Below are 27,993 nucleotides of genomic sequence, written 5' to 3' on the forward strand. Positions count from 1 at the left end.
AGTTAAGTTTAATCTGTCGGACATTTGGTCAGATAATAAAAATGGTTTAATAAATAATTTTATTAGTTCAAAAATAACTTTACTTTGTTGACAATAAAAATTCATATTAGAAGTAAACATCTAGACGTATTTATATCATAATCAAAACAAAAACATATATACATAAAAATAAAAGGGCATGCTTTAATTTGTTTGAGATTATTGGTAGTTGTTTTGTATTCACATATTTATTAGTCGATTTTTCTGTATTGAGATTTGATTGAGATTAGTAGTACTACTGCCAATTAGCCTATTTATTGGTAAAGAAAAAAATTGAGAAGAAAGAAATTAAAAAAACTTATACTCCTAATAAAATATAAAATATAAAAAAATAAAATAACTTTCCCTTCCAATTTCAGGGATTGTTACTTGTTAGGGATAACGAACTAGGAATTTCCCTAATGTCATTTCTTATAATTGATGGAGTGTTTTGTTTTACAGAGACTGTGTAGAGCGAACACACTCCAAATTTGATCCCCAAACAAAAATATCGACTTTTGCCACCAAACAGCACCTTCTCAGATCTTACCATAGCAGAGCGCTGGCAACCAGATTTGCCATTTCACAGCCGATAAATGGCGAGGAATTACGCCAGAGAGAACATGGAGCTCTCCAGATTGAGCGTGCTGGTGGCGCAGCTAGAATCTATAGTCGCCTCCGCCGCGCACAAGCCACCGGACGCACTTCTCTGTTTCGATCTTCTGTCTGATCTCATCTCCGCCATTGAAGAAGAGTCGAAGGTAGGAGGAACTGATGCTCACTTCCCCCCTTATTTCATATACATTGCACTCGGTAGCTGACTGATCCGTGTTAGCGTGTGTGTGCCGTTGCACTTCTTTGAGTCTGCTCTGCTATTGATTTAGTGGAAAAATGAAAAGTTAAACTCGGCGTTTTTTAGTAACTAATCAGTACAATTATGCTTTCATCTTAATACGAAACAAACTGCAGGAAGGAGAAGAAATAATTTGATACAGTATATCGTTTTTTAAAATTTTTTTTTTCCATTATTCTTAATACTGTAGTTTCTCTCTCATCAAATAGCACATTGCTGTGGTTGGAATACTTATATAAGAACTGCTAGCAAATTGCGCATATGTATTCTGCCTGATGTTGTTTTTGTTGCTGAAGGAATTTTGTAAATAGAGTCTTTTCAATGGCTGTTCGTTGAATTTAGTATACAAATCTCTAATCATCTCACCCTAAACTTCTCAACCTTCATTTTTGTTAATGGTTTTCTTGCATTGTCCAGGACTCTGTATTGCAATGGCAAAGGAAATGTGAGGACACACTGTATTCTTTGCTGGTGCTTGGAGCTCGTAGGCCAGTGCGACATCTGGCATCAGTAGCAATGGCCAATATTATATTGAAGGGGGATTCAATCTCAATATACTCTAGAGCAAGCAGCCTTCAGGGATTTCTTTCTGATGGCAAGAGGAGCGAAGCTCAGAAAGTTGCCGGTGTGTATTTATGTAGTTTCTCATACATCATGGATATTTGTTGGTCTGTTGGCATTTCAAATGTCTCTTTGAGATTGTTTTATGTTTTAACAAGGGTTGTAAATTTCTGCAGTTTTAAATATTGTTAGTCTTAGCTTGGGGTGATCTGGTTATGATGGGGAACTTACTGTACTTAAAGTATTCTCATTTACATTTTCGCTTTTCATAGGCTAGTCCCCCCTTTCACATTGTATATATCTCATACTCCATGTGTGACATTAAATTAGATATGTTCATAATCGAAGAAAGTCATATTTCCAAATTTTTAAGTTGGCAAGATAAGTAACCACACTCGCGCATAAAATATGCCAATATTTAATCACTAACATTTAACTCATCCCAAATAGAGTCTCCTGCAACCCATTTATGGTCGAAACGTTTCCCAACATTATGATCCCGTTGTGTTTTTTGAGTTGTAGGATAATGGAAGTTGACATTATATTCTATTCTTGGATGAAATTAGAAGCTTTTAGAATTCTTTTTTGCACTAATGGACACAAACTTACCTCATTAGCAACAAGTGGGATAACTTAGGCTTGAAACTGAGGCAAGTCCATTTAAACAATGTTTAGCTCTACCATGGTGTTTTTTAGAGTCTGACATGTTGTTTTAATCTTGGAAGTAGGAAAGGGATAAAAGTTATCATGCAAGGGGTTTCATACATTTTGTTAAGCAATTAAGCAAAGTAGTGCAAATATCACTTCCTTTTGCTTTACATTTTTATTTAAATTCCAAACCCTTATTTTCCTAAATTAAGTGAGATGTAGGGCAGACTTTTGTACAGAGTGCTAAATGAGTTAGGCATACAGTGGCGGGTGGCCTCAGCCACATCCAGTTATGATTTTTTTTTCCTAATAATGGCAGTTTAATTTGTAAAGAGGCAAAGTGTTTGGGAGATCATTGTTCCAGCCCTATGTTGGTCTTCACAGTCAATGAAGAATGGGAAAATATTTGAGGGTAAATGAGTTATATAGAGGGGATGGGGGATATAGTAAGGTTTAGAGTTGCATGGCAGGAGTCATTTCACGAAGTTTGCAAGCTGTTTCTAGTGTTAGTTATTATACTAAAGATTGGTGTTGTGTTTGCAGTGGGCTGCGTCTTTTGTAGTTTCTCATCCCTTTTTAAATTTCTACTTTTTGTCCTAATTACGTTGCTGCTTATAAAACATGAGATTTAGGAAAGAAAAGTCTATCTTCGGCTAGCTACCTTCCTAATGGTCTTAGCATCACATTTATATTAATTTTTTTGGTCTATGTTAATCTTACTTGATTAAAGAAAGCATGCTTAGTCTTCTTTCATCTCTGTTGCACAAGATTTGTTAAGGGTATTATTATTGAGAAATATTGATTTCTAACTCTATTACTTTTTCACTGCTGCTGCAGGTGCTTCCCAATGCTTGGGAATATTGTATAGGTACTTCGGGAGACGAATTGTTTCTGGACTACTGGAAACAACTACTATTGTTTCAAAGTTACTAAAGTTTAATGAGGTATTTAAATTCCCATTCCATCTATAGTTACCCAATTTTAACTCGCCATGTATTATGAACCCTGAATTTTCTCCTATATTGCGATGCAAGAATATAATGGTTTATGTACTGAAAACAGGAACTTTAAATATATCAGAAGCCCTATCCCTGGCAAACTTCCATAAGTTTTTCTGGGACTAAGGATGGTGTTTACATGTTATAACTAGCAATGTCTAGTTTCCTTAGTACATTAGAAATATGTTCGATATTCATCTGCTTTCCTTTTCAAAATGGTTCTGAAAGACCCCTCTACTGTCCCAAATAGATAAGAAAGTCAGAGTGCATCTTTTGCGAAGGAATGACGGGATAATAGCTGAAGTCGTGGAAATTTTGTAATGGATGAGTAAAGATTCCATATAAATAATTTAGAAACATATTGAGGATTCCTTTATTCTCAAAAGTAGATGTTATGCTATTTTAATGCACTTTGTGTTTAAACTCATGGGGGAATTACACCCTTTTATTCTCTTAAAATCCTGGTAGTGTCTTCAGTGGTGACTTTGATATATTCAATGTCATCCATTTTTGTAGTGAAAAAGCCCAGTCTCCTACTTGGGATGCAAAAGATTTAGTTTCTTCATATTTCTATAGGTTTGTCAGTATAATGAAGGATTTTCCCTGAATATAGTTGCCACACCCAAAAAATCTTACTCCCTCCGTCCCGCCATAAGCGAGACGGAGGGAGTATTTGTTTTTTCCCACTTGTTTCAGATTATTCATTTGAAACTGTGTTGCATGTAAGCTGATCTATCAGCCTAAGACTGAATTTGATACTTTTGACTGAAATGGCGTCTCCGGATCAAATATAATTCTTATTTTTGAATGTTTCTGTGGATGTATCTTTCCCCCCCCCCCCCCCCCCTTTTCTTTTCTGGTTTTCATGTACCTTGCCTAACTGCATGTTGATTTAGGATTTTGTGAGGCAAGAGGCTCTGCGCATGCTTCACAATGCTTTGGAGGGATCTGATGGTAGTGCTGCTTCTGCAGCTTATACAGAGGCTTTTCGTGTAATTATGCGGGTAGGAGTTGGGGACAAGTCTCCGCGTGTCAAAATAGCTGCTGCAAGATGTCTTAAGGCTTTTGCAAATATTGGAGGACCAGGGTTGGGGATTGGAGAACTTGAAAATTGCTTGTCTTATTGTGTCAAGGTTCTTAAATCTTCAAGTTCCTCTATGTTTTCTTTTACCATTATTGTAACACCTTGCTTTTACATACATATGATCGTATATTTTTGTCTGCTATAGGCTCTTGAGGATCCTGTGAAACCTGTAAGAGATGCCTTTGCTGACGCTCTAGGAGCATTGCTGGCTCTTGGAATGAATCCTGATGCACAGGTATCACTTTCTGTCTTCAGCATCTGCTCGCTGTTCATTGTTAATGTAGTGATTTATCATCTTGTGTTAGGTACAACCAAAGGGAAAGGGTACTACTCCTAAGAAGCTAGAAGGGGGCTTACAGAAGCACTTAGCAGTCCCATTTTCCAAAGGTATGCTTTAGTGCATGATTGCTCTTGTGCTTTTGCCTCTTGTGCTTCTCTTAAATCTTTAGTAGCTTTTGTTGACAGTTAAATTTGAGATTATTATCTACAATGGATAGTTATTTTCAGCCCCCCATTAGAGGAAATTGCGAAGTTTCTGTTATGCCAATAATACCTAATTCTGAAATGCATTAAAAAAAATTTAGCTCAGAAATATTTCCCTCATCATTTCTGTATATATAGTTACTTCTCCATATTTTTTTTACTTTTATTTCTTCATCTTCATCTTCATCTTCATCTGTCAATGTGAACTTGCAGTCAGTGGACCTCGTCTGAAGGATGTACGTATTGGCATTTCCTTGTCATGGGTATGCTTTTTACAGGTAATGGACACATCCAAACGGTTAATAATTTCTTTACAGAATTAGAAAAAGAAACACGCCTTGTCGCAGTGAGATAATTTTGTCAAAATGGGAAGATATTCACCTTGAATAAATTCTTGATATGGTAGATGTATTGGAAAATGGGAAGATATTCATCTCGAATTCATATCTGCAGAGTTTTCCTACTCTCATTCTTCTTTGGGTAGGGTGGCAGAAATAACATGTGAAGCAAGAAGTCATTTTATTTTGCTCAATCACCTCTCTTATTCAGTTATTATACATAGCGAGCTAATCTTAGTGTGCAACTGGGTCAGAACATGGAAGGTTCTCAGTGTTGAAAGGTTAATGCAGTGTCATTGGACCATTTCCGCGTTGAAACCTGTTAGAGATAAGGCGGTTGTTTTTAAAGAACGAACAGAGGAAAACAGGAAGCAGGAAGAACAGCAAACTGCAGAATATAAACTGAATAATATTGATAGAAACTGAACTAGAGAAAGTAAAACACAAAGATAATCCTCTTTTGAGTCCCTACGGTGAACTACCATCCTAAACTGTAGACTCTATGATACATTGCTCTTATTTGAAGAGCTATTTATAACCTACTAATGAAGACTCCTATTCAACAAAGACTCTTAACTCAAAAGATAGCAATTTAGACTCCTATTCGAACTCTAACTCTTAAAAATAACATCTCAATAAATAAAATAAACTACTAAAGATAAGGATGATCACAGAAAATCTATCGGTATCAAAACCTTTGAAGGTATGCATGGAGTTTGTGGATATTCAGCCGAGTGAGAAAATAAATGGTATCTGGACTCTTAGAGCCTAATTGACATGGCTTTGAGATCTAGAGAGTTTGATCACTGGTTATGTATGAGTTTGACTTTTGAGATCTAAATAAAAATAGTTGTAAATAATAAACATTGGTAAGAACGAGAAAGTAAAATGGTTAAATACTATAATGTTGAGCCTGGTGTAAGGTTCGTAGCCCTTATATTTGTCAGTAAACTACCATTTTTTCTGTTTTTACTTCTAAATTCTTAATTTTGGAAGTATTGTAATATCGTGAATCTGCAGGCTATGTGTTTAAAGTACCTACATCCTGATAGTGAGCTACAAAACTATGCTGTGCTGGTCATGGATATGCTCCGTTCGGATACATCTGTTGATGCTCAAGCACTGGTATCTGATGTTAAACAATATAGTTTGATAGAAGCTATTTTTGCACATAAATTGCTTAAAATAGCTTTTGGTTATACTTCCTAGTTCCTATAATTTATATTCAGCTGGAATAGTATCATGTATAACAGAGATCTCTCAGGACTCTTTTGTATGAGCAAAACAGAAGTCTCATAGAATAACCTGCAATTAAAAAATCTGGTTGAATGGCTCCGAAACCCATTTGATGGTTGAATAAGAATGAATGTATGCTTACACTTGCCCTCCTGATTTTGGTGCTATGCATTGCCAACACAACTTTATGCTGTAAATTTTTGTTGACATTTTCATCTTTATTTGTTCATCATAACATTTCCATTAATTTGTTTCTCTCTGTGGTTTGGATAGCTCATAGTAGACAAACAATTGAGTCATTGTCCCTATGGCATTACACTTCCATTCTGAAATAGGAGAACTTCTCTTGCCCACTTTAGAAATATTTGCTTACACAGTCCATATTTCTAACACATAAAATAAGATTAACGTGTCAAAGTTTTCAACTCATCTACAGTGTCTTTATCTTGACCACTACTTACTTTTGATCACCTTATGAATTTAGTAATTTCTTGTATACATGTCAGCTTCTGTAACCTCAAATTCTCATATTCCTCTTCCTTGTTTCAAGGCTTGTGTGCTGTATATTGTGCGAGTTGGTATGATAGATCAAATGAGCGAACCAATTCAGAGAGGCTTTTCAGTTTTTCTGGCGAAGCAGGTATTCTACATGGTCCAACTGGAACTGTAATACTTCTGTTGGCTGCTTCATTATCGACTTGGTAATAAATATATGCTGCAGCTTTTGTCTTCAGATTCCACCCCATCCATGAGAGTTGCTGCTTTACGAACTCTGTCATATGTGCTGAAAACACTTGGCGAGGTACATTCATGGCTTTAACATATAGTCACAACAATCAGTTTTTGTGTTCCAATCTTTGTCCTCAGATTATGTCTAACCATGCTCAAATAATAAGAAGAGTTGTAGTTAGGTCAGACACGGGGATTGTGTTGTGTTGTAAGTTCTTCACTTCAGATGACATCATCATCTATTATGGTCCAAAAGCAGAAGGAATTATTTATTTGAGTTTGGAATTCCAGATTATATTGCTGTTTGATAGGCTTGATGAAAGGGGTAACATACCTTCTAATTAGCAAAAAGCTATATGCTGGACTTCTTGAATTAAACACCTCCAAACTGATGGTCTGATATGCATACACACAAAAACATGTATCAATATAAGATTCAGGAAATCATTTGAAAAATATCCTTTTGTTTAACAAAAAGTACACCGTGCCTTCTCTGTTTATTTTATATCCACAATAGTACTTTGACCTTCAATCCTTCCCACACGGCCACTCCTATACGTCATACAAACATTCCTCAAGGTATTTCATAATTTTTAATCATTCCTGCTGGATAGACAAACCAAGCGTATGTTTTTACAACTCTCCATGCAATCTGCCCTCTTGTACTGATCGAAAGCACAATTCCAGGTAGTACATGCTTCTACATGAAGTTGGTTTTATTCCATGCAATCTGCTATCTATTACTGCAAAACTTATAGTAATCCTGATAACTTTATTATATAAATTGAGGAAAAGATAATGAGTTACATATTATGCATAGCCTCCGGGCCACTACTCATACTTTCTGCTTACTTCCCTGGTTTTTGCATTATTTGTTAACTGTTTCCTGTGGGTACTGCTTGTACATACTGCATGATTTAGTGGGTTATATTGCAAATACACCTTACCATAAATGTAATACTCCACATATCTAACAATAGGTTCCACACGAATTCAAGGAAGTTCTTGATGACACAGTTGTTGCAGCGTTGTCCCATAATTCAGCATTGGTAAGCTTCTGATAATATTATTTACTTCAATTTTTACCATGTTAAATAAGCCATGTTTATGTTAGAGAAGATTGCTAACCTTTGTCATGTTGGCAGTTGGCATATGCAATGTCTGGCAAAGTTAGTAAACATGCCTAGTCATCTATGTTATATATATGAACCTTTTTACACATACTATGGTTCAGTTTTTTTGGTAACTTTTACATTCTTCTCTTTATGGTTGTGAATTTGTCTGAATCTTCATCTGATAAAAGTTATGGCGTATTTCATTCTAATTAGATGTAAATGACATTTTGACATAGTATTTAGCATCCTGGATACTATCTCATCATCATTAGCTAGGGAGTATAGGAGAAGACTTGGAGCTTGCCCTTTTTGGTGACTGCTAATTTATTCACCCCCCCCCCCCAAGATAGAAAAGCTAAGAAATCTCTGATTCTAAGGACAATAAGACTTTAATGGTGTTTGTAATTACTTGGCCGAAGGAGAAAGAGACTGGTTTGATAACCCTATTTGCTACTGTCTACTTTGTGATTTGTACAGTTGAATTCCTGCAACTATGATGGTGTAAAAGGCTGGATATTTGTTACATTTTGTGTGTTCACCTTCAGAGAGCAGTGCTTTCTGTGAAAACAGTGTTATTTTTTACATTCACCTAGTGTGCACTTTATGGGATCCACCTGCTATGTATGTCTTACTTTCATTCTGCTTTTGTTTTTATCTGCTTATTTGTGGCACATTATCTGTGCGAACATTACTATTTGTATGTTAACCTTCAGAGCTGTTCAGTCTGTCTAACAATGGTATTCTATACATTCACCTAGTTTACTCTTGTGGAACTACCTATTATGTATGCCATTTACTTCCATTCTGCTTTTAGTTTGATTTGCTTAGTACATTTTTTCGTTATATGCCTTGTATGGTTATCAAGCAGGATTGTTTAACCAATCTTTTTGTAATAAAATTATAAAACGTGGCTTAGCTTATGACGATTTAGTCAAATATGTACACACTACATGATGTATCTACTTCTTTAGATTTCAAGCCAGGTGTCTTTTCCATCTTAATCACTGTGTCATATTTTTGGCCAGGTAAGAGTTGAAGCTGCCTTGACCATTCGTATGCTGGCTGAAGTTGATCCTTCTTGTGTTGGTGGCTTGATATCTTATGCAATGACAATGCTTAGTGCAGCAAGAGAAAATGTTTCATTTCAGAAGGTAAAACTTTATTACTGAGGCTCACTGTGCTATGCGCATATGCTCTTCCTAGAGCCTGGAACTTCTGCATGTTTATTTATTGCCTGTGCAATCAGACTTAGAAATACAGGGAGGGACATGCAAGTGCTATTATGGATGAGTAGCTAGGCTGTAGTAGAGGAACTAACGATTATTATTGTAGAGGTCAATTGTTTGTAGGTAGGTTCTCCAAGATTATATGCTTGCCTTGATAAGATTTTCGCTAGTGCACATGCATAACTTTCTGTGGGTTAGAATAAGTGATAGAACTTTTCCTTGATCTGATACAATCTAACAAAGTCGTCATGTGCAAAAACGATCTAAGGTTTCTCAGCAGTGATCATAATGTGTGTGCATATGTGTTTGGCTCCATCAACTTTACCTTGAGTTTCTGGTCCATATTTGCCATATGTAATAGATTGTTTAGTGGTTATATCAATGTATAGAAGGGCATTAACAATATAACAAGTATACGATCTCTTTTAGCCACGCAGAAATTAGGAAATGGCGATGGTTATTCTGATGCGAACATCAAATTATATCTAGAACATTATTTTCAGTAAATCTTTGGAATCAAAAGGATCAAATTCGTTTAAAGATAATTTTTTTGTGAATGCTCCACTCTTTCACCTCATGTATGCATGTATATGCGTGTGTGTAATATGTTCCTCTAATGGAATGTATACATGTATATGCGTGTGTGTAATATATGTTTCTCTAATGGAATGTTTTTCTGCTTGATTTCTAATTTTTTGATAAGACCTTACATGTATTAATAAAGTATAATATGCTATCATTGTTCTCCTTTCATTCTGGCCTCAGTTTTTCTTATTATGATGATAAATATATATATTCAATTTTCCCTCTTGCTATTCTTCTTCGTGCAAGTTGTTTTACTGTCTTTGATATCCAGGTATCCAACTTTAAAAGGGAGCTTGACTCGCTGCATGGGCTAGCAGCAGTTTTGGCTTCATTAGTGTCCACTTCACCAAAGTTACCACTTGGATATCCAACCAGGTATAATTTTTGGTTTCCATTTCCTCTTTACATTGTGCATTTACGTTGTTATCAACTGCCCAAATTGCATTAATGTAGAGCTATATGCTTTGTGATTGCTCGTAACGTTTCACATGTGCATATTTTTGTACAATGTGGAATTTCAATTATTTTCAGCACCGAAGGTTTTCCAATTTAATGATATCTATTACTTATTTTGGTATGTTGCGTGCAGGTTGCCCAAATCTATCCTTGATGTTTGCAAGAAGATGCTGATGAAATCCAGCAGGAACCCTATAGCAGCTTCTGTAGAAAAAGAAGCTGGGTGGAACCTTCTATCGTCACTATTGACTTCTGTGTCAAAAGAGGTAAGTTTTATTTGTTCTATTTTGTAGGTCCTAACTTCTTTTCAGTTTCTTACGGAGCTAGTTTGATGGTTTCAGGAGCTTCATGACCAAGTTTTTGACATTCTTGCCTTATGGGCTTCCACATTCAGTGTAAATACTAAAAATCCAATGAACCAAGTTCAAGATCGCACATCAGAAATAGGGTCAGTTGAATGATATTCTTGTTCAATGACATCTTCTCTACCTCCACATTTTTTTGCTGAACAATTCTGCTATTTTCACTGGGAGAAACTATATGACAATTTTTTCTCTTAAAATGTAAAATATTTCCAGCCAATTAGTGGAACATGACAATTAGTTACATTTTAAGATTTTTGGGAGCAAATGATTGGTTTGCATTTGCCCCTTAAACTGTACTGCTCATTCATATGCCTTTAAGAACCTCATGATTGAAAAGAGATAAACGGAAAAACTATCCAATAAAAAGAAGCGTTTGTGGTGCATAGTTTCTCCATGCAGTTACTACCTTGAGAACCACGTCTCCTTTCTCACCAATCACCATCTGTGTCCAGCTTGAATTTGTGTCTGGAATCTAGAGTTTAGGGATGCGGGAGGGAGGGAGAAAGGGAGAAATTACATTTAATATTTCGTGTCTTGTATCATATATTCAATACTTAAGTGAACATTGTGGACTAAGTACTTAAATTCATTATTTTTTAATATCTGAGATTCTGAATCACTTTTCTGCTTTCTTTCTTCTTTTTCTTCTCGTAATATTAAACTAACAATAATATTTTTCCTATGTAGAGTGTGGTCTGCTGCCATTGATGCTCTTATGTCATGCATAAAATGTTTTCTTTCTTCTGATCCTGTGGATACAATATTGCTGCAACCTGTTCTTCTATACCTCAACGGGTACAAATATTTCTTAACAGTTTCTTTTTGGGCTCTAAATTTCTGTGGAACATCTGTTGGTTCCGTCCTCTAGGTGTATGTATCTCTAACATTATGTTTCTGTTCGTATGAACCAGAGCATTGTCCATTGTATCCCAGTTAGCAGGCAAAGAACGAGGTGGAGTAAGTTCTTCAATGGACGTATTTATTGTTAGGGTGTTGTCAGCCTATCAAGCACTCTCAGATCCATCCTTATATGAAAGTGATCATGCATCAATTATTCAGATATGCACTACCCCTTTTAGGTAATCATTAGTAAATTGCTTTGCCTGAGATTACTTATGCATGTTAAGATATGTACATATGAAGAAACCAGATACTTCTACTGCAAATAAAAGCGGGATATGTATTCCTTTTTCTTCTTCTCAAAGGAGCTCAGTTCATCTGTAGTTGTTTCATGTGAAATTTATAACAGGGAAGCGTCCAGATGTGATGAAAGCTCTTGTCTGAGGATGTTGTTAGACAAGAGAGATGCCTGGTTAGGTCCTTGGACTCCTGGAAGGTGCAATCTTTGCAGTCATCTTATTTTTCCTGAACTTGTATTTTGTACCGTCTATGATCCTTTTTTTCTGTTTCTATGGTCATTCAGCCTCATCATTGATTTTAATTGATATTTTCTTTTTCTCAGACAGTTAATTGGTTGTTTCTTTTTCTAAAGTTTTGATTTTAATGGAATATGATTATCCAGAGATTGGTTTGAAGATGAACTTCGTTCATTTCAAGGGGGCAAAGATGGTGTACTGACATGTGTTTGGGAAAATGAGCCTCCTAGTTTTCCCCAGGTAAAGTTTGTCGCCTTATCTTAAAGCAGTTGCGTGAATTCTTATAACTAATCTTTTCTTGGTCTGTGATGGCAATATATGTAATAAACAATGAAGCCTGAGACCATAAGCAAGATGCTGGTCAATCAGATGCTTCTGTCCTTCGGAACCATGTTTGCTTCTCAGGTAGGTGATGTTATAGTTGGTTTAGTGTCTGAATCTTTGTTGGAGATTATGCGGAAAGAACTGAATGCTGTCATCTTGATTCCCCATCCTCCCAGGATAGTAGAGGGATGCTCTCCTTTCTTGGCATGATTGATCAATGTCTGAAAGCTGGAAAAAGACAGTCTTGGCATGCAGCCAGTGTCACCAATATTTGTGTGGGGTTACTGGCTGGACTCAAGGTTATATACTAATCTCATGGGCAGGTTTCTTATCTTTTATTCCAGCAAGTTGTACATCATTAAGCTATATATTCTTCCAGACATTGCTTGCTCAACGCTCTGAACCCCTGGGGATGGAGATACTGACTGCTACTCAGTCAATTTTTCAGGTTAATTCTTTTATTTTATTTTCTGGAGTATTATGAGATTATTTCTTTTTCTCCTTAGGTGTTAATGTTGTGTTCATGGCAGAGTATTTTAGCAGAAGGTGACATTTGTGCATCACAACGAAGAGCATCATCAGAAGGGCTTGGTTTATTAGCACGGCTAGGAAATGATACATTTACTGCCAGATTGGTCAGTTGGTTGATGAACCCTTTCTAGTGATTTTCTTTGCTTACTATTAGAATTGTCTTATAAGATAATACGAGTAATAAGATAACACATTGTATTAGGAAAAGAATCAGTAATCCGCAACAAGGCGATAACATGCTAGCTGAAGTTACTATTCCAATCTCTGGCAATATATGAAACTAAACAAAAATATCTTCCTCTAAAAAGTATTAAGTGGTTAGTGATCCAATCTGCAGTCTGCAGGATGGGCCCTGCCTGCATATTAGTAATTCCTTTTTAGCATTATGTAATATATCTAATGGAACATTTTGTGGATCAGTTGCACCAGTTATCTCTGGAAATAGTTTGCTTAAACCTGCAATTTCTTCCCGACACTCTGTTTTTTTGATTTGGTAGGCCCATATATAAAGTAGGCCACTAGAAAGTATTACTACTTTTTCTAGTTTTGATGGAAATTGAGGAATCTCCCTACAGACTATTGGCAATAGAAGCCATTTGTGGTGCCACATTACCACTATGCAACCTCATCAACAATCTCCCAGAAGAGGAATCTAATCCACAAATTTTTATTTCCATATACTTACAACAAAAACTCCATCCATGCAGTCCTTTATCTTCCTAAAGATTTCAAGGCTGTGGTGGTACTCCTGCCCTAGGAGCCTCCGTGTATATTCCATGCCATAATCTTCATATTTGCGCATGTGATATCCCCCGCCTTTGTAATTGATTCTAATGTTCTGCGCATGTGATGTTCCCCGACTTTGTAATTGATTCTAGGGCTAAAAAAAGTTCACCTCCTTAAACCCCCTTTTTTTGCACACGCTGATTTCTATAAACCTAAGGTTATTGATTCATCTTCATTATCACCACATCACATTTGCTATGCATTCTTGTTTAGTGTATCAACTGAAAGTAATGTGACTTATATATGTGCATTTTCCTTTCCGTATTTTTCATTGATTCTGTTATCATTTTGACCGTTAATGTGATCAGACAAAACAACTTCTTGGTGATGTGACCGGCAATGTAGATTCTCACTATTCTGGATCAATTGCTCTCGCTCTTGGTTGCATACATTGCAGGTAATTGTGACTTACAAATTTCAATAAATATTTATGTAACGTAAATTAGCTTGAGTGGGCAAGAGTTCATCTCTCTCTCTCGTGTGTGCACTTGCTCACATACACATCGCTGATGCACACAGACAAATCTGCATACCCATTAAGAAACTAATTTTATGCCTCTAGTAAGTGTCTAGCGCTAACATGTTCAGAAGTTCCAACTTATGCACAAAGTTTGATTTTTTTTGCGTGTAATATTGCCATGGTAGACTGGCAGGTTCTTGTCTTACGCCTATTCCACACCACCATTTTTAACTATGATTTAATATTACACCATGTCTCAACTTGCTGTGATTGAATATGTAGCTCTTTTCATGATTGCAGGACAAGCAAAATGTGTGCTTCATATGAAGCAATCTGCTTTTCTATTTTTAACCTACACTAAGTGAGATTTTGGAGTTGTAATCGGCCTCTCATTCTACCATATGCAACTTGTGCTCCTTCTCAATTGTTCATTTATCTACTCTACTGAAGCTAATTATCTTTGTGATATTACTATTTCAGTTGCTATACGCATGCATGGGGAAAATATGCAACTGCTTAAGCCTTAATTACTGTCACGTTTGCACATAAGTGATTATTCATCATGAAAAAGATATACTGATAGTTGATAAATTATTTACATAGCGAAGCTTGTTTGCATTGGAAACATGGTATTATCTGAAGAATGGCTTACAAACTTCCTTTCATCAATTTGCTACAGTGCAGGAGGAATGGCCTTGTCAAGTTTGGTTCCTAACACGGTCAATGTTGTCTCATCGCTTGCTAAAAGTTCAATATCAAGTTTACAGATCTGGTCCTTGCATGGACTTCTTTTGACCATTGAAGCAGCCGGCTTGTCTTATGTGTCCCAGGTTCAGGTATACATAGGCTTGCAGACCTTCTGAGTGGGCTTTTATATGCTTATTGCTTAATCTTATCTATGTGTATATTTTATATTTCTGTAAGTTTTTTACTACATATACCCCCCAAATGACTTGCAAGAATATAACTAATGCAAGTTTAAAAATCTTAAAAGATGCATTTGATGTAAGGCTTTGAGTCTGAGAGGATTTTGGGAATAATGGCTTCATATTACATGAATTTTAGATCTGTTCCAAAAATAGCCATGAGATCTCCAGACTACCAAGATCAAATTGTTGTCTCTTAAGATAAGCCCGTAAATTTTTGGAAGTTCTCTTTTTTAAATCCATCCACTATGAGACTCTAACACAAGGTCTACTGAAAAGCATTTAGTTTTGACATTGATGGTTTTGCTTTCTCTATTAGATGCTGCATGAATTATCCACCAATTTGGAGTAGAATATATGAGTCTGTGAGAGTTATTCACAAAGTCCTTGTTGAGAAGTTATAGTGGCTGGGTAGAACTTATATTTTCCTTTTGATCCTTGTGAAAAAAATAGATAGATCATGAAATTTTGAGGTGGTTTATAAGTTTTATTTTTGAAACAATGAATAAATCTGACAAAGGAAAAAAATCTCCAGAATGTATTGCTGTCTTTTCTATGGTAATTTTTAAGAATTCTTTAAAAATGCAAAACTATAAACATATGATGAACTTTGTATTGTCTTTTCAGTGGAACATCCATTCAGTTGTGGCATGCTGAATTGATATATTTCCATTCTACTTTTATTCATATAAAACTAGGCTATCTAAAACATCTTATGTCTATGTAGTTTGAAATGCTTTCTTCTATTAACAGGCAACACTTGGCCTGGCAATGGAAATTATTTTATCAGAGGGGAGTGGTTGGGTTGACCTGCAGCAGGCAGTGGGCCGCCTAATTAATGCTATAGTTGCAGTCACAGGTCCCGAGCTTGCCCCTGGGAGTGTATTTTTTTCTCGCTGCAAGGTGAAAGTTCTCCCTTTGTATTCTGTGTTCTAGTTTACTTTCTATTAACAATATCCTTACTCCTGGTATGTTAAATAGATTTATATTTTTATGTAAAAACAAAAATTTATTTAAGTTTTAGGAAATAGCAACAATTAAAATATAAAATAATACACATAATTCGAATAGTAAACTTATTCAAGGATTTATGATCTTGATGAGCTTGTAACTGAAATTTGGGATAGTTCAAAACAGGGTTAACTATATTAAATAGTGCTGTTGAAATTTCAACATTTCAAAACTCATCTGACAATTACAAATTTGGTTTCACATTGTGTAATTTTTCAGCATTTTACCCTCTGTTTTAAGTGACAACTCATTGTTGGTGTTTTGCCTTAATTGCTGAATTTAACCTAATTGATGCTTTTGGACATAGTCAGCTGTTGCAGAGATCAGCTCCTCCCAAGAGACCGCAACACTTCTCGAGTATGTTAGCTCTAAATTTCGATAGTTTACTTTTCCTTTGTAGTTCTAGTTTAGGAATTAATACACATAGTTTTAGTTGGTTAATTTTTGTAGCAGACTGAATTTTATATAATAGCTGCTGTAATGCAGAAGAAAATATTGCAATTTCACTTTTCCTTACATATTGGCAGGAGTGTCCGCTTCACACAACAACTCGTTCTTTTTGCACCTCAAGCAGTTCCTGTACATTCTCATGTGCTGACTCTCCTTCCAACTTTATCCTCAAGACAGGTATCTTTATCTTTCTAATACAACGGGTTTATATGGATTATCTTGTTCTCTAACTAAATTCAATTTTTGCATGTCAGCCGACTTTGAGACATCTAGCTTTGTCCACACTGCGACACCTAATAGAAAAGGATCCGGTTAGTAACTACTGTGTCACTTATAATAAGATCTTTCTGTTATCACAAAAAATAAAAATAGAAAAATCATAATAATAAAGACAAAATAAATAAATAAAAAAGAAAGGTCATTGACAGCTTGACTTCATTTCTCAGAAGCGTATCTTCGTATATAAAGTCAATGAACATACATTTTTTTGATCTGCATGAATGTGTATTAAGCATTTCAACTACAAAATTATCTGTAGCGGGAAAGTTCCATATACCATCGAAGAGGTTATTTAATGAGTAATGTATGAGGTGTAATACTCCTAACCAAATTTCTTTTGAGGTTAGTTTGTTATTTTGATCTTCTTGAGAAGTGTCTTAATATCCCAATTTCCAACAGCCTAGTGGCTACACTTCAAAGAAGATATTATACGATCCCCTGAAAAGTTTTAAATGTTAATCCAATGTAGGGATTGTGAGGACTTGTCTTCTCTTCATGATATCTCCTTTTTATAATAGGATTCGTTATTGATATAAACATTTTTAGTAGGAATCTGATGTTTAGAAGTTACAGGTGTCCATAATTGATGAACAAATGGAAGAAACTTTGTTCTACATGTTGGATGAGGAAACTGACCCAGAGTGAGTTGTTTCCCTGCATATACTGTATTAAGTTGGTATTGTTACAACCAGAAAGCCATATTGTTTCTCTGCATCAAATCATTTACACATTGAGGAGTTGCTTTCATTGTTTTTTCATCTTGCTAACACATATTTTTCTCTCTATTCTGGTCCCATTAGCGTATTTTTATGCTTTTAGGATTTTACAGCCTTAAGGATGTGCTTCTTCATGTGATGCCATTTGGTCTATTTACTTTAAAATATTTGGATGTATCTTGTATCTGCTCTTCATGAGTTCATGAACATGATTTTGGCTCATAGTCCTTAGAATTTTATGGTGTAATAATGTGCTCTGCTGTTCATCATTATAGCTTAGCTATGTTGTTCTTTCAGTTAAATGAAATACTCCTACGTGCTATATAACTTCAATATCATTAGGATTCATGATATTTAGAGGAGGACTTAGAAACAGTATCTTCAACTGCTGACTGAACAGTACATTATGGCGTTCTAATGGAGAGGTTTCCTTAAGAGTGAAGATTTGCTTCGTTTTTTTTTCTCAAGGGTAAACGAAAGAGCTGGGTGATTAATGTACTTCATGATGGTGCTTATTGGGATGTAGAAATTTCCATTGTCATGACTCATGATGTGGTTCATAAGTTTCATCAGTCTTAGTTGCTGTCAGCCAATAATCTTTTTTTAGAGGGTATACCCTCTCTTTAGTGTCTTACCCGGTGTTTTGAAGCATACTGTTGCACAAGGCCTCGGTCATTTAGGCAGCACTAAAGTTTTGCACACAGTCTGCTCTAGCCCCTGCTAATTTAGCAAAAAATATTTTTTTTTTTATAAATTCTTTATTCAATATCTGTTTTCTCTAATGCTATAATAACCCAAGCAAGACCATCAATTTCAACAAGTAATACAAAATTCATAGGAAGTTTAGAAAAAGAACTCATCTAGGGTTACAATGCGTAGATTCATATATGCCAAATCCACAGCATACAAGGCAGTCTAGGTGCTAGGCTGAATTTGTGTCAGTGGCCTAAATATAGATACACTCTGGTGCCTAGAATAGCAGCAGTATAGGACAAAATTTTGACTCTTGTGTCTTGATTGCAGGATTGGCAATTTAGCTCGTAGTACGATTATGAGATTACTCCATGCATCATGCCCTTCACGTCCATCCCGTTGGTTGTCAATATGCCGCAAGATGGTAACTTTCTTGCCTACGAAAATATGGATTACTAGTGTGATTCTAAAATTTTATGCAAATGTTGGATTTATATATATTGAAATCAATATTGACCCAACTTCAGCAGCTGTACTATTTCCTCAAGTCCTCCACTGCCCTGTTATCTTTGAGCCCCAGCAACTTCACTTTCATTTTGTCTCTTTTCAGAAACTCTCCTGCTCACCCAATCAAGGCCCTCACTACCTTTTCTCTCTCTCACTCTCTCTCTCTCTACACCCACAACCTCGTCATATCCAAAATCAAGAATCTCCGCAAGACCAAAACTTCAAGCTGGCTCGGCACAAGAAAGACATAGATACAGCCATTGAACACGCATGCGAAGATCATTCCTCAAACTGGGACATCAATAATAAACCCATTTCCCCTGCCAGCCAATGCATTTATGCTACATTATAGAAAATGAGTATTCTAGTTATACCTAAGAACTGGGATGCCAATGATTATATGTTCATTCGCATATGCTCTTTTCATGTTTGTTTGGTTGTGACTTGTGAGTTATGATGCTAATTACATCTAGCTTTTATTGAAATTTGATCCATGACTCATATAAAGTTTCTTTATGAACTTCGTGTAGATTCTTTCTACATCAAGACATAATACAGGCAATAGCAACAATACAACGAATGATTCAACTGGTATGGATGGTGAAAGAACCTTGAGTGTTGGGGATGATGATGAGAGCATGGTCTCTAGCTCCAAACCATCTCCAAATCGTGGCCATGCCTTTGACTATTCTAGCCCCAACTTTTCAAGGGATAAGCACCTCAGATATCGAACAAGAGTTTTCGCTGCTGAGTATGTTGCCCTTGATCCCCCCCCCCCAGTACTCTTGCTTGCGCATATAGTTTGTGAAGATAAGATCAACTCTTCATTAGTGTGTCATTATTTTGTGATTTTAAACTTGTGTATCCTAGTTGAATTTAAATGTTATGTGTGCCTGTGTACTTTAGAGCAATGTGGCTTGATTTGATTCATTATTTCATTAAAATTCCATGATCTGATGTTGCTATGAGAATCACATGATTTAGTTATACTTTTGTTATTAGATGCAAACACTTCCCTTGTACTCCTATGATTGTGATTTGTGACTGAAATTATGAGTCTGGTTCGAATTAGGTGCTTGAATCATCTTCCTGAAGCTGTTGGTGACAATCCTGCTCACTTTGACCTCTCTTTGGCGAGGGCACAACATGCTAAGGGGCATCTTTCAGGAGACTGGCTGGTTCTTCAATTGCAGGAGATCATTTCTCTTGCTTATCAGGTGGTCTACATATTAAGCAGCCATCTTAAATTGTACGTCAATTTGTTGCACAAAGAATTGTATTTCTGATTCCTAATCATGATTTGTAGATAAGTACCATCCAGTTAGAGAAAATGCGGCCAATCGGTGTTACACTTCTGTGTACAGTAATGGATAAGGTACTTCACCTCACCTAAACATTACTTGTTTTAATGACCAGATAACAAACAAGATTAAGTATCACATGATTCATATATATAACCTTCAGTTAATTTCTCAATTTTGGCTCTATATTTATCAATGTGGAATGTATGCTGACATTCCATGAAGAACTTCTATTCATAACGAATACATTATGTTCAAGATTTTTGTAGTCGAGATTTCTATTCTAATTCAAGTAAATGACATCCATTCTTGCTAGCTTATTTGCAGTACTGTAATAAGGTTACTGCAGTACTAACAGGTTATATTTTTAACCTGGGCGTGGATGAAACGTAAGAGAAAATTCAGACACATGTGATTGAAGTATTTAGGGCTTGTTTAGTTTGAGGAATTTTTTCTTTCTGTATGGATATGATAGATTAAATATGATATAATAATTACATCTTGCATACTCTGATGTACTAACTAGAAAGAGATGGATAATACATTTCCAATTTTATTAGATGAGATAGTCATTACTGGTTACTAGTTAGTCACTCAAATCCAAAGTACTCACTGACTATAGTTTAATATGGATTTAAAATAAAAGAAAGTAACATTGGTCACAGATTTTCTTGCAATCCACCCGTATTCTACAAAGTGGCGAGGCCCTAAAAACTCAAGGTTTCAATAGAATGGAATCAGTCTTGTTTAAGATAGTAACTGATTGAGTAAATTCTTATATCATTATATGTGTGGTCAGTTTGCAGCAATTCCGGACCCTGAGCTCCCCGATCACCTCCTTGTGGAACAGTACCAGGTTTGTTACCATAATTGCTATACTTTGTCGGTCGTTTAAATTCTTGTGCTTAAATTAGCTATCCAATATTGTTTTATAATATCTCCTGAGAAGCTATTCATGCCTAATTGCAACAAATTAGTCAGAGTCCTTATTGTAGCTTGAATTACTGGTTCTAGGCCCAACTGGTGTCCGCTGTCCGAAGTGCTTTGGACTCATTATCAGGCCCAATTTTACTGGAAGCAGGCCTGCAATTAGCCACTAAGGTATAGAAACATGCAGATATTTGTTCAAAGTAAATTTTCAATTATGAATTCAGATGGTCTGACATCTCGGGGTTTCCAGATGCTAACTAGTGGAATTATTAGCCGAGATCAAGTTGCAGTCAAGAGAATATTTTCATTGATTTCACGCCCATTGGATGACTTCAATGATCTTTTCTATCCATCATATGCCGAATGGGTGTCATGCAAGGTCCACTTGCCTTTTTTAACATGTTATGTAGCTTTGTCAAGTTATTCATTCTTCTGTGCTAGACTGCTAGTTCATCAGCACGCATAGCAAACATGACGAAGAGATCTAGGAGCCTTTCTGAGATGCTTATCTTTTGTTTTGGTGATTACAGATAAAAGTCAGGCTTCTCACGGTCTATGCATCTCTTAAATGTTACATGTTTGCATCCTTAAAGGAACAAGGTGATGAAATTTCCGATGAGTATCTAGCTCTGTTGCCGCTGTTCGCTAAGAGTTCAAGCACTCTAGGAACATATTGGCTTTCCTTTTTAAAGGACTACAACATTGTTCATTTCCACCTACGTGTGGATAATGTGAGCTTTACCTTCTTCTCTCAGTTGAGCCACCTATTTCAACTAAAATTTGATCACTGACTGTTAAACTGAAACATTCTTTGCTTGATTGATTGAGATACAGTGGGAGCCATTTCTTGATGGAATCCAATCATCAGTTGTATCAGCTGAGCTGCACCCATGTCTAGAAGAAGCTTGGCCTGTAATTCTACAAGCACTGGTGTTGGACGCAGTTCCTGCAAATTCTGATTTGATTGAATCTCCTCCAACAGATAGAATGGAAAATATTCATACGTCTGGACACAGCATGGTGGAGTTTCAGATTGATGATTTCAACTTTTTGTGGGGTTTCCTACTGCTGATTCTGTTTCAGGAGCAAGATGTTACACCCAGAGATAATATTATACCAGTTTGTCAAATAAAATCCAATTTCAGCAGTAAAGTCTTAGCCGATGACTCCAGTTCTTCTTCAAGTTTGAAGAATATTTTCTCCTCTGTCTTTCAATTTATGTCCACCAAAAGTTTCTTCAGTTCTGGATATCTCAGTTTGGATGTGTGCACAGAATTACTGAAGGTATGCATGCCTACAATTTCAGTCTCTTACAAGTTACAAAGGGAAGGCACAATAGAATGACTTCAATTTAAAAAATGGATGTGAACTGTTGTGGCTCTCAATCCGTAACTTTACACACTGAATGCAGGTATTCTCGTATCTAGTTTTTGGGGAAGATAGATGGGATCATCTTGCAGTCTTCTTTCTATCACAGGTAACAATTTTGGTTCTCTTCTTTCATAACTCATCCGTTTGGTAGATGAAGCTAACCATATAAAAACAAATAAATGAACATAGTTCACATTACCACCTAGTTATATGGCCCATTATTGTGCAAATAAAATTTTATCTCTTTTATTTGGTAATCTCAAAATAGTTGGTCAATTTATTTAGAAAGGAATAAGGGATTTTAAATAATTTGGAGTTATCTACTGATATTTTAGAGCAGTGTAATTTTGGTCAGATTTCTTTGTCTCATTTTGGATTTCGCTATCTCCTCTGTAGTTGTATTTTTCTTTATAAATTAGTTTTCCTTGTTTCAAATAGAGGAACTCTCATTTTTATCAGCATGTAAGAACAAGATATATAAGGGTCCGTTTGGTGCGCGGAATTGGAATTGGAATTGGAATTGGAGTTGGAATTCTGAAGAATTGAATTTGAAGGAATTGAATTATTATAATTCAATTCCAAATCCTTTTGTTCGGTGAAAATGATCTACGGAATTGAATTTGAAGGAATTGAAATAATTCAATTCCAAATCCTTTTGTTCGGTGAAAATGATCTACGGAATTGAATTTGAAGGAATTGATATGAAGTGTGTGTGCAGTGTGTGTAGTGTGTGTGCAATGTGTGTGTAGTGTGAACTGTGAAGGTGCCCAATTTTATAACTATTTGGAATTCCAATTATCTACTTTTGATATGGAAGTCAAATTGTGGAATCGGGAGGAATTGGAATCGTAATTCAACTCCAAATCCATTTTTTTTGTGGTACCAATTACCAAACATTGGATTTGAAATTGAAAGCTCCACTTCCAATTCCGCAAGCCCAATTCCATGATACCGAACAGAGCCTAAGTAAACTTCACTAGTCTCAACTTTAGCTAAAACATAATGCTTTGCTTTGTTATTCACAAATTATTGTATGCACAAGTTAATTTAAACCATGCTTGTTTTCTGATTTGTACTGTTTAAAGCTTGAAAAGTCTGTGTGCTTTATTATAGGGGAGTTTCATTGTACATGATTGTTATGACAATTATTTCTTGGCTGGCCTTGGCAGGTTATTCAGAACTGTCCTAATGAGTTCCTTTTATTGGAGAGTTTCACTTATTTGGCAACAGAACTATGTCTAACTTCTCTCTTTAAAGTGCTATTAAGGTAACACAGTATATTATGTTATATGTATTCAACAATCCCTAGAATAACAGGTGAAATGACGATGCTGTTTTTCAGTTGTGATGGGACTTGTCAGAAACCGTCAGGCTGGGAAAAAGATATTTCTGTTGCACTTAATGCTGCTTCAACTCTATTAGTACGCTCTGAAGCTAAGGTAAGATACATTTGTGATGGTAACTGAGTGCTGAAATTTTAGTCTTCTCATCATTACAAGTACCGACATCAAGTTATTTGTTTGTGAAGGCCTGAAGCATTGGAGCATTTTATCATGCTTGGGGCACTTATTATTACCTTGCTCATTCATGCAGATGCAGCTAAAGTTATCGTTGCCCTTTCTCCTTATTGCTTACAAGTGCATCGGAGAAGCATCAACTGAGATGGCCCTTTCAAGAATGACCTACTTTAGCCAGACTATTACTTCTTCATTGAAAAAACTCGGCAAGTACCTCTTGACTTTGATTCCTGATAAGCACTATTAGATCACCACCAGCTTATTAAAAGTTTATTAGTATAATCTTCCCATGATACTTATGGACTACTACTTAATGGATTTTCCTTTCCCTCACTGACATGTCACTGTAGGATTGTTCTTGGAATAATGAATTTCTCAATTTTCTTACATCCACTAATCTGCTTTCTTAGCTGATACTCCATTTTGTTTGAAAAAAATCTAGATAAGCACTAGTGTCAAAAATGGGTACTCCACGCAACACCTTTATCACTTTAAGAGTTTGAGTCATAATTAGGCATCTAACTTCCATTCTTATTTTGAGCCACATATGATTGTGAAATGAGGGTCTTGAATCTCTCTTTCTCGGACTCAATCATCATATATGACTTGGGAGTTTCAAGGCTATTGCTCAAAGCTGATCTTAGCTCTCTATATCTTTTAGTTTATTTTCTTCCATCTGGCTAAAAAGCTTCAGAGGCTACACTGTAGCCTGCTTTTTTAGGTGAGCCATTACTGGCTTGCAGTTTGACCATGTAAGAACCTGGTCTTGCACTTGGAGAAGTAAGCAAGGTGATATAAAAATCTAGAGGTCAGTCTTCACAAGTGAAATAATTTACCTCAGACAGAAAAATCCATGTAAATTTTTTCTTCTTCGATGAGGTAGGGAGCTTTACTTGTGTATAACTTTTCAATTGATAAAACAAATAACAAAACAGCATTGCTCTTAAAATGCTGTGGTAGTATCTCGTGAGCTGTGACCCTGAAGAAGATACACTTAATAATCAGACATAAGCTATAATAGAAGGATAATGACATAACCTGGTGGTAGAAGGACATAGTTATATAATTAAATACTCTGTTTTCTGAGGGTTTTATATTGAGTAACATCTGGTTTCATCTTAATATCTTTATCCTGGAAAACGACTAAACGAGGATATTGTTCTGGATGTACTATGTTTCATTTGAGTAGCATAATTATATGTCAACAAGATGGTTTCTTTCCTCACAGGACTATCTGAACTTGAGGCTGATGGCGTTACACACTTTGTATCAATAACCAGAGCTAGTGTAGAGGCAACAGTTAGTCTGACTAATGACTGTGTCCAAGCAATTCATCAACTAGAAGAGAAGAGGTCCAACCTGCGCAAGCTGCTGCTGTTGAAGCTTGCCTATTCAGTGGAACAGCTTTTTACTTATGCCGCTCTAGTTTGTACTTTCGAAGGTCCTGGAGAGAGACAAGAAATGAATCCTGTCTTTTATAGAGTTTTGCATCGTAGTATCGAGTGTACCCGAGCTGTGCTTACTGATCCTGACATACAGGTTACCATTTCAAAAATATCTTCATATTGATGCATTCACATACAAACTAATGACTGAGAGTCTGCATGCAGATTCAAGCAGTTGTCTTGCAAGTTGTGAAGGTCATGCTGCAAAAAAGAATAGGTGCAGAATCTGATCCTTTCTTAATTTTCTACCTTGGGGAGCTTGTCGGCGATATATTTGTCATTCTCCACAACATTTTAGAGGTGAGAGTGTTCCTATAATAATTTGATAATACTAATAATAACTATCACTATTATTATTATTATTGATATAATAATAATAATAATAATAACAATAATAATAATAATAATAATTATTATTATTATTATTATTATTATTATTGTTGTTGTTGTTGTTGTTATATTTTTATTATAATTGAAATCATGCTGGTTTCACATTCTAATTGGCCTACCATATGATTTTTTGGTTGCAGAACCCTATTAACAGAGAAGCAGTTGCTATTGCTGGGGAGTGTCTCAAATTTCTAATGCTTCTTCAGACAGTGTCAAAAGAGAGTGATTATGAGAAAGGCATAATACATCTTATTCTGGAATCTGTTCTGATGATATTTGCGACATCTGATAGCTCTCTTTCTCCGGTAATGCCAATGTTTCAGTCCCTTCACATTTGTCTAATCTTGCCTGCTCTAATCATTAAGGCCAATTCCAGGAGGCTCATGATTTACAGAGCATTGCTGTTAAGCTTGTCGCACAACTTGCTCAAACTCCTAGTTCAGCATCTTCTGTAAAGGATATTCTTTTGGCAATGCCTGCTACGCGAAGACAGCAGCTTCAGGTTCTTTTGTTTCTCCCGTTTTATCTTGCATACTCCTCTCTGTATCAACTCCAAGCTCTTAAGTTGAAGTAATAATTGCCAATTACTGTTCTTATTCTTGATGTTTTTATATTTTTTGAACATTATCCCCTCTCCTCCCCTCCGATTATCATCAGTATTTGCTCTTAATGTTCAATTCATGTATTACGATACGGCATTCTTAAGAACAGAGGTTTAGTCTTTTGCAAAGTAAGCTGTTGTGAGTAACATAGGAATTGGAAATCTTGATTTGTTCACTGATTTTACTTCCCTGTTTTCAGGATATAATCCGTGCTTCTGTCGTCCAAGATAAGAACCCACAACCCATGGCATCCACTGGACCACCCCTAGTGATAAAGTTACCTTCACAGACTCCGCAAATTGTAATGAAGAATCCTGTTCCATTAGCAGATCCCCCAGAGGAGTCTAATAACAGTAGTGCGGAAGACGAAGATGAGGAAGATGATTGGGACACTTTCCAGTCTTTTCCAGCTTCAGGCAATGAAACTGCTCCAGCTCTGGAAAGATCCCCATCCATCTCAGGCGATGAAACTGCTCCAGCTCTGGAAAGATCCCCATCCATTACAGGCGATGATTCTGCTCCAGCTCTGGAAAGATCCCCATCCATCGCAGGCGACGATACTGCTCCAGCTCTGGAAAGATCCCCATCCATCTCAGGCAATAACAGTGGAGAAAACAGTGATGACCAAGGGCACTCTCCTAGCACTAAAGAGGTCTCCAACACTGAAGATCATGAATTTGGTGAAGCTGCAAGTACGTCTTATATAGCCGATGGTAACGATCAGATAGAAAATAGCCAGAGACCTCAAGATGGTTCTAGCAATCATCAGCAGTCTGCTGAGGTGTTTCCAGGTGCAGATGAAGTGCTGCCTAATATTCAGTCCGATCAACTTGAGAATCAACATACTTCACCTTCGGTGAAATCACCCAACAAGGAAGACAATCAAACTGTTTTGGATGTTCAATGTATAGATAGCACAGACTCATATGACAATGCGTCTGATGAGCATCGTTTGGGGACTTCTCTCACCTTAGAGCAAGGTAGTCAACCTACAGAATTATCAGCGGATAATGATGAGCCATCTATTGAGCATCCTCTTGAAGAGAACAATAACATTGACCAAAACATCTCAGTGGTCTCAACAGATGATTCTGAAGACGCATCTGCAGTAGAGGAATCTAATTCAGGGCATCATGAGAAAACGAGTAATCTATATGAGCAGCCCAGTTCGCCTCCTAATGATTCAGAAAACGGCAGCACCATGTTGGCAAGAGAGTAACTTTACATAAGTAGGCCATGGGAGTGGTTGGGGACTAACATTTTCTGGTAGCCAGCGAAGGTTACATGCTTGATGAATTCATGATCTTTTGCTGGCCAACTGCAGTCATGACATTACATTAAGCTATTATCCTCTTTTTGTTCGAGGGACTATTTTTGAACAGGCTAGTTAGTGCCCGCCATCCCATTACAAAAGAATTATGGTATATTCATTTGTAGTAGGTTGGGAGATAGGAGTAGTTTTTTCGTGAAGATTGAAAAATCGAGCCCAGAGCTGAAATCACAAATCGAATATGATGTTTTGCTTATTTCTTTGTTTGTAATGAATGGTCGATTCTTCTTGTGTGTGTGTTTGCCAGATGTTAGCTTGACTTTTACTTGAGAGCTCCACTGTCAGCAAAGTCTCTGTTTTACTTGGAATCAAATTATAGTAGTTTTCTAATATTCACATTTGCAAATTATGGA

At 36.3% G+C, this 27,993-nt stretch overlaps 1 protein-coding gene across 1 annotated transcript; it reads left to right on the top strand.

The window, feature by feature from the left end:
• Positions 1–444: 444 nt before the first annotated feature.
• Positions 445–27,912, top strand: SWEETIE (HEAT repeat-containing protein). Its single transcript, XM_048098527.2, has 48 exons — positions 445–779; positions 1,289–1,496; positions 2,918–3,024; positions 3,975–4,211; positions 4,308–4,397; positions 4,468–4,549; positions 4,859–4,923; positions 6,004–6,108; positions 6,770–6,859; positions 6,941–7,021; positions 7,929–7,997; positions 9,089–9,214; positions 10,146–10,249; positions 10,464–10,596; positions 10,672–10,778; positions 11,383–11,490; positions 11,607–11,774; positions 11,945–12,031; positions 12,218–12,311; positions 12,408–12,476; positions 12,572–12,694; positions 12,775–12,843; positions 12,926–13,030; positions 14,021–14,109; positions 14,852–15,008; positions 15,852–16,001; positions 16,417–16,466; positions 16,637–16,736; positions 16,814–16,870; positions 17,412–17,479; positions 18,578–18,671; positions 19,285–19,505; positions 19,827–19,971; positions 20,061–20,129; positions 20,855–20,911; positions 21,070–21,156; positions 21,236–21,364; positions 21,516–21,716; positions 21,820–22,269; positions 22,397–22,462; positions 23,526–23,623; positions 23,699–23,795; positions 23,950–24,079; positions 25,102–25,412; positions 25,484–25,618; positions 25,849–26,013; positions 26,085–26,210; positions 26,510–27,912. Exons 1-48 carry the CDS (start codon positions 615–617, stop codon positions 27,527–27,529), a joined length of 6,864 nt encoding a protein of 2,287 aa, XP_047954484.1. The 5' UTR covers positions 445–614; the 3' UTR covers positions 27,530–27,912.
• The last annotated feature ends 81 nt before the right edge of the window (positions 27,913–27,993 follow it).

Source organism: Salvia hispanica, chromosome 2 (assembly GCF_029641045.1).
Source record: "Salvia hispanica isolate PSC_SH4W2 chromosome 2, Shi_PSC_v1, whole genome shotgun sequence".
NCBI classification, from domain to species: Eukaryota; Viridiplantae; Streptophyta; class Magnoliopsida; order Lamiales; family Lamiaceae; genus Salvia; species Salvia hispanica.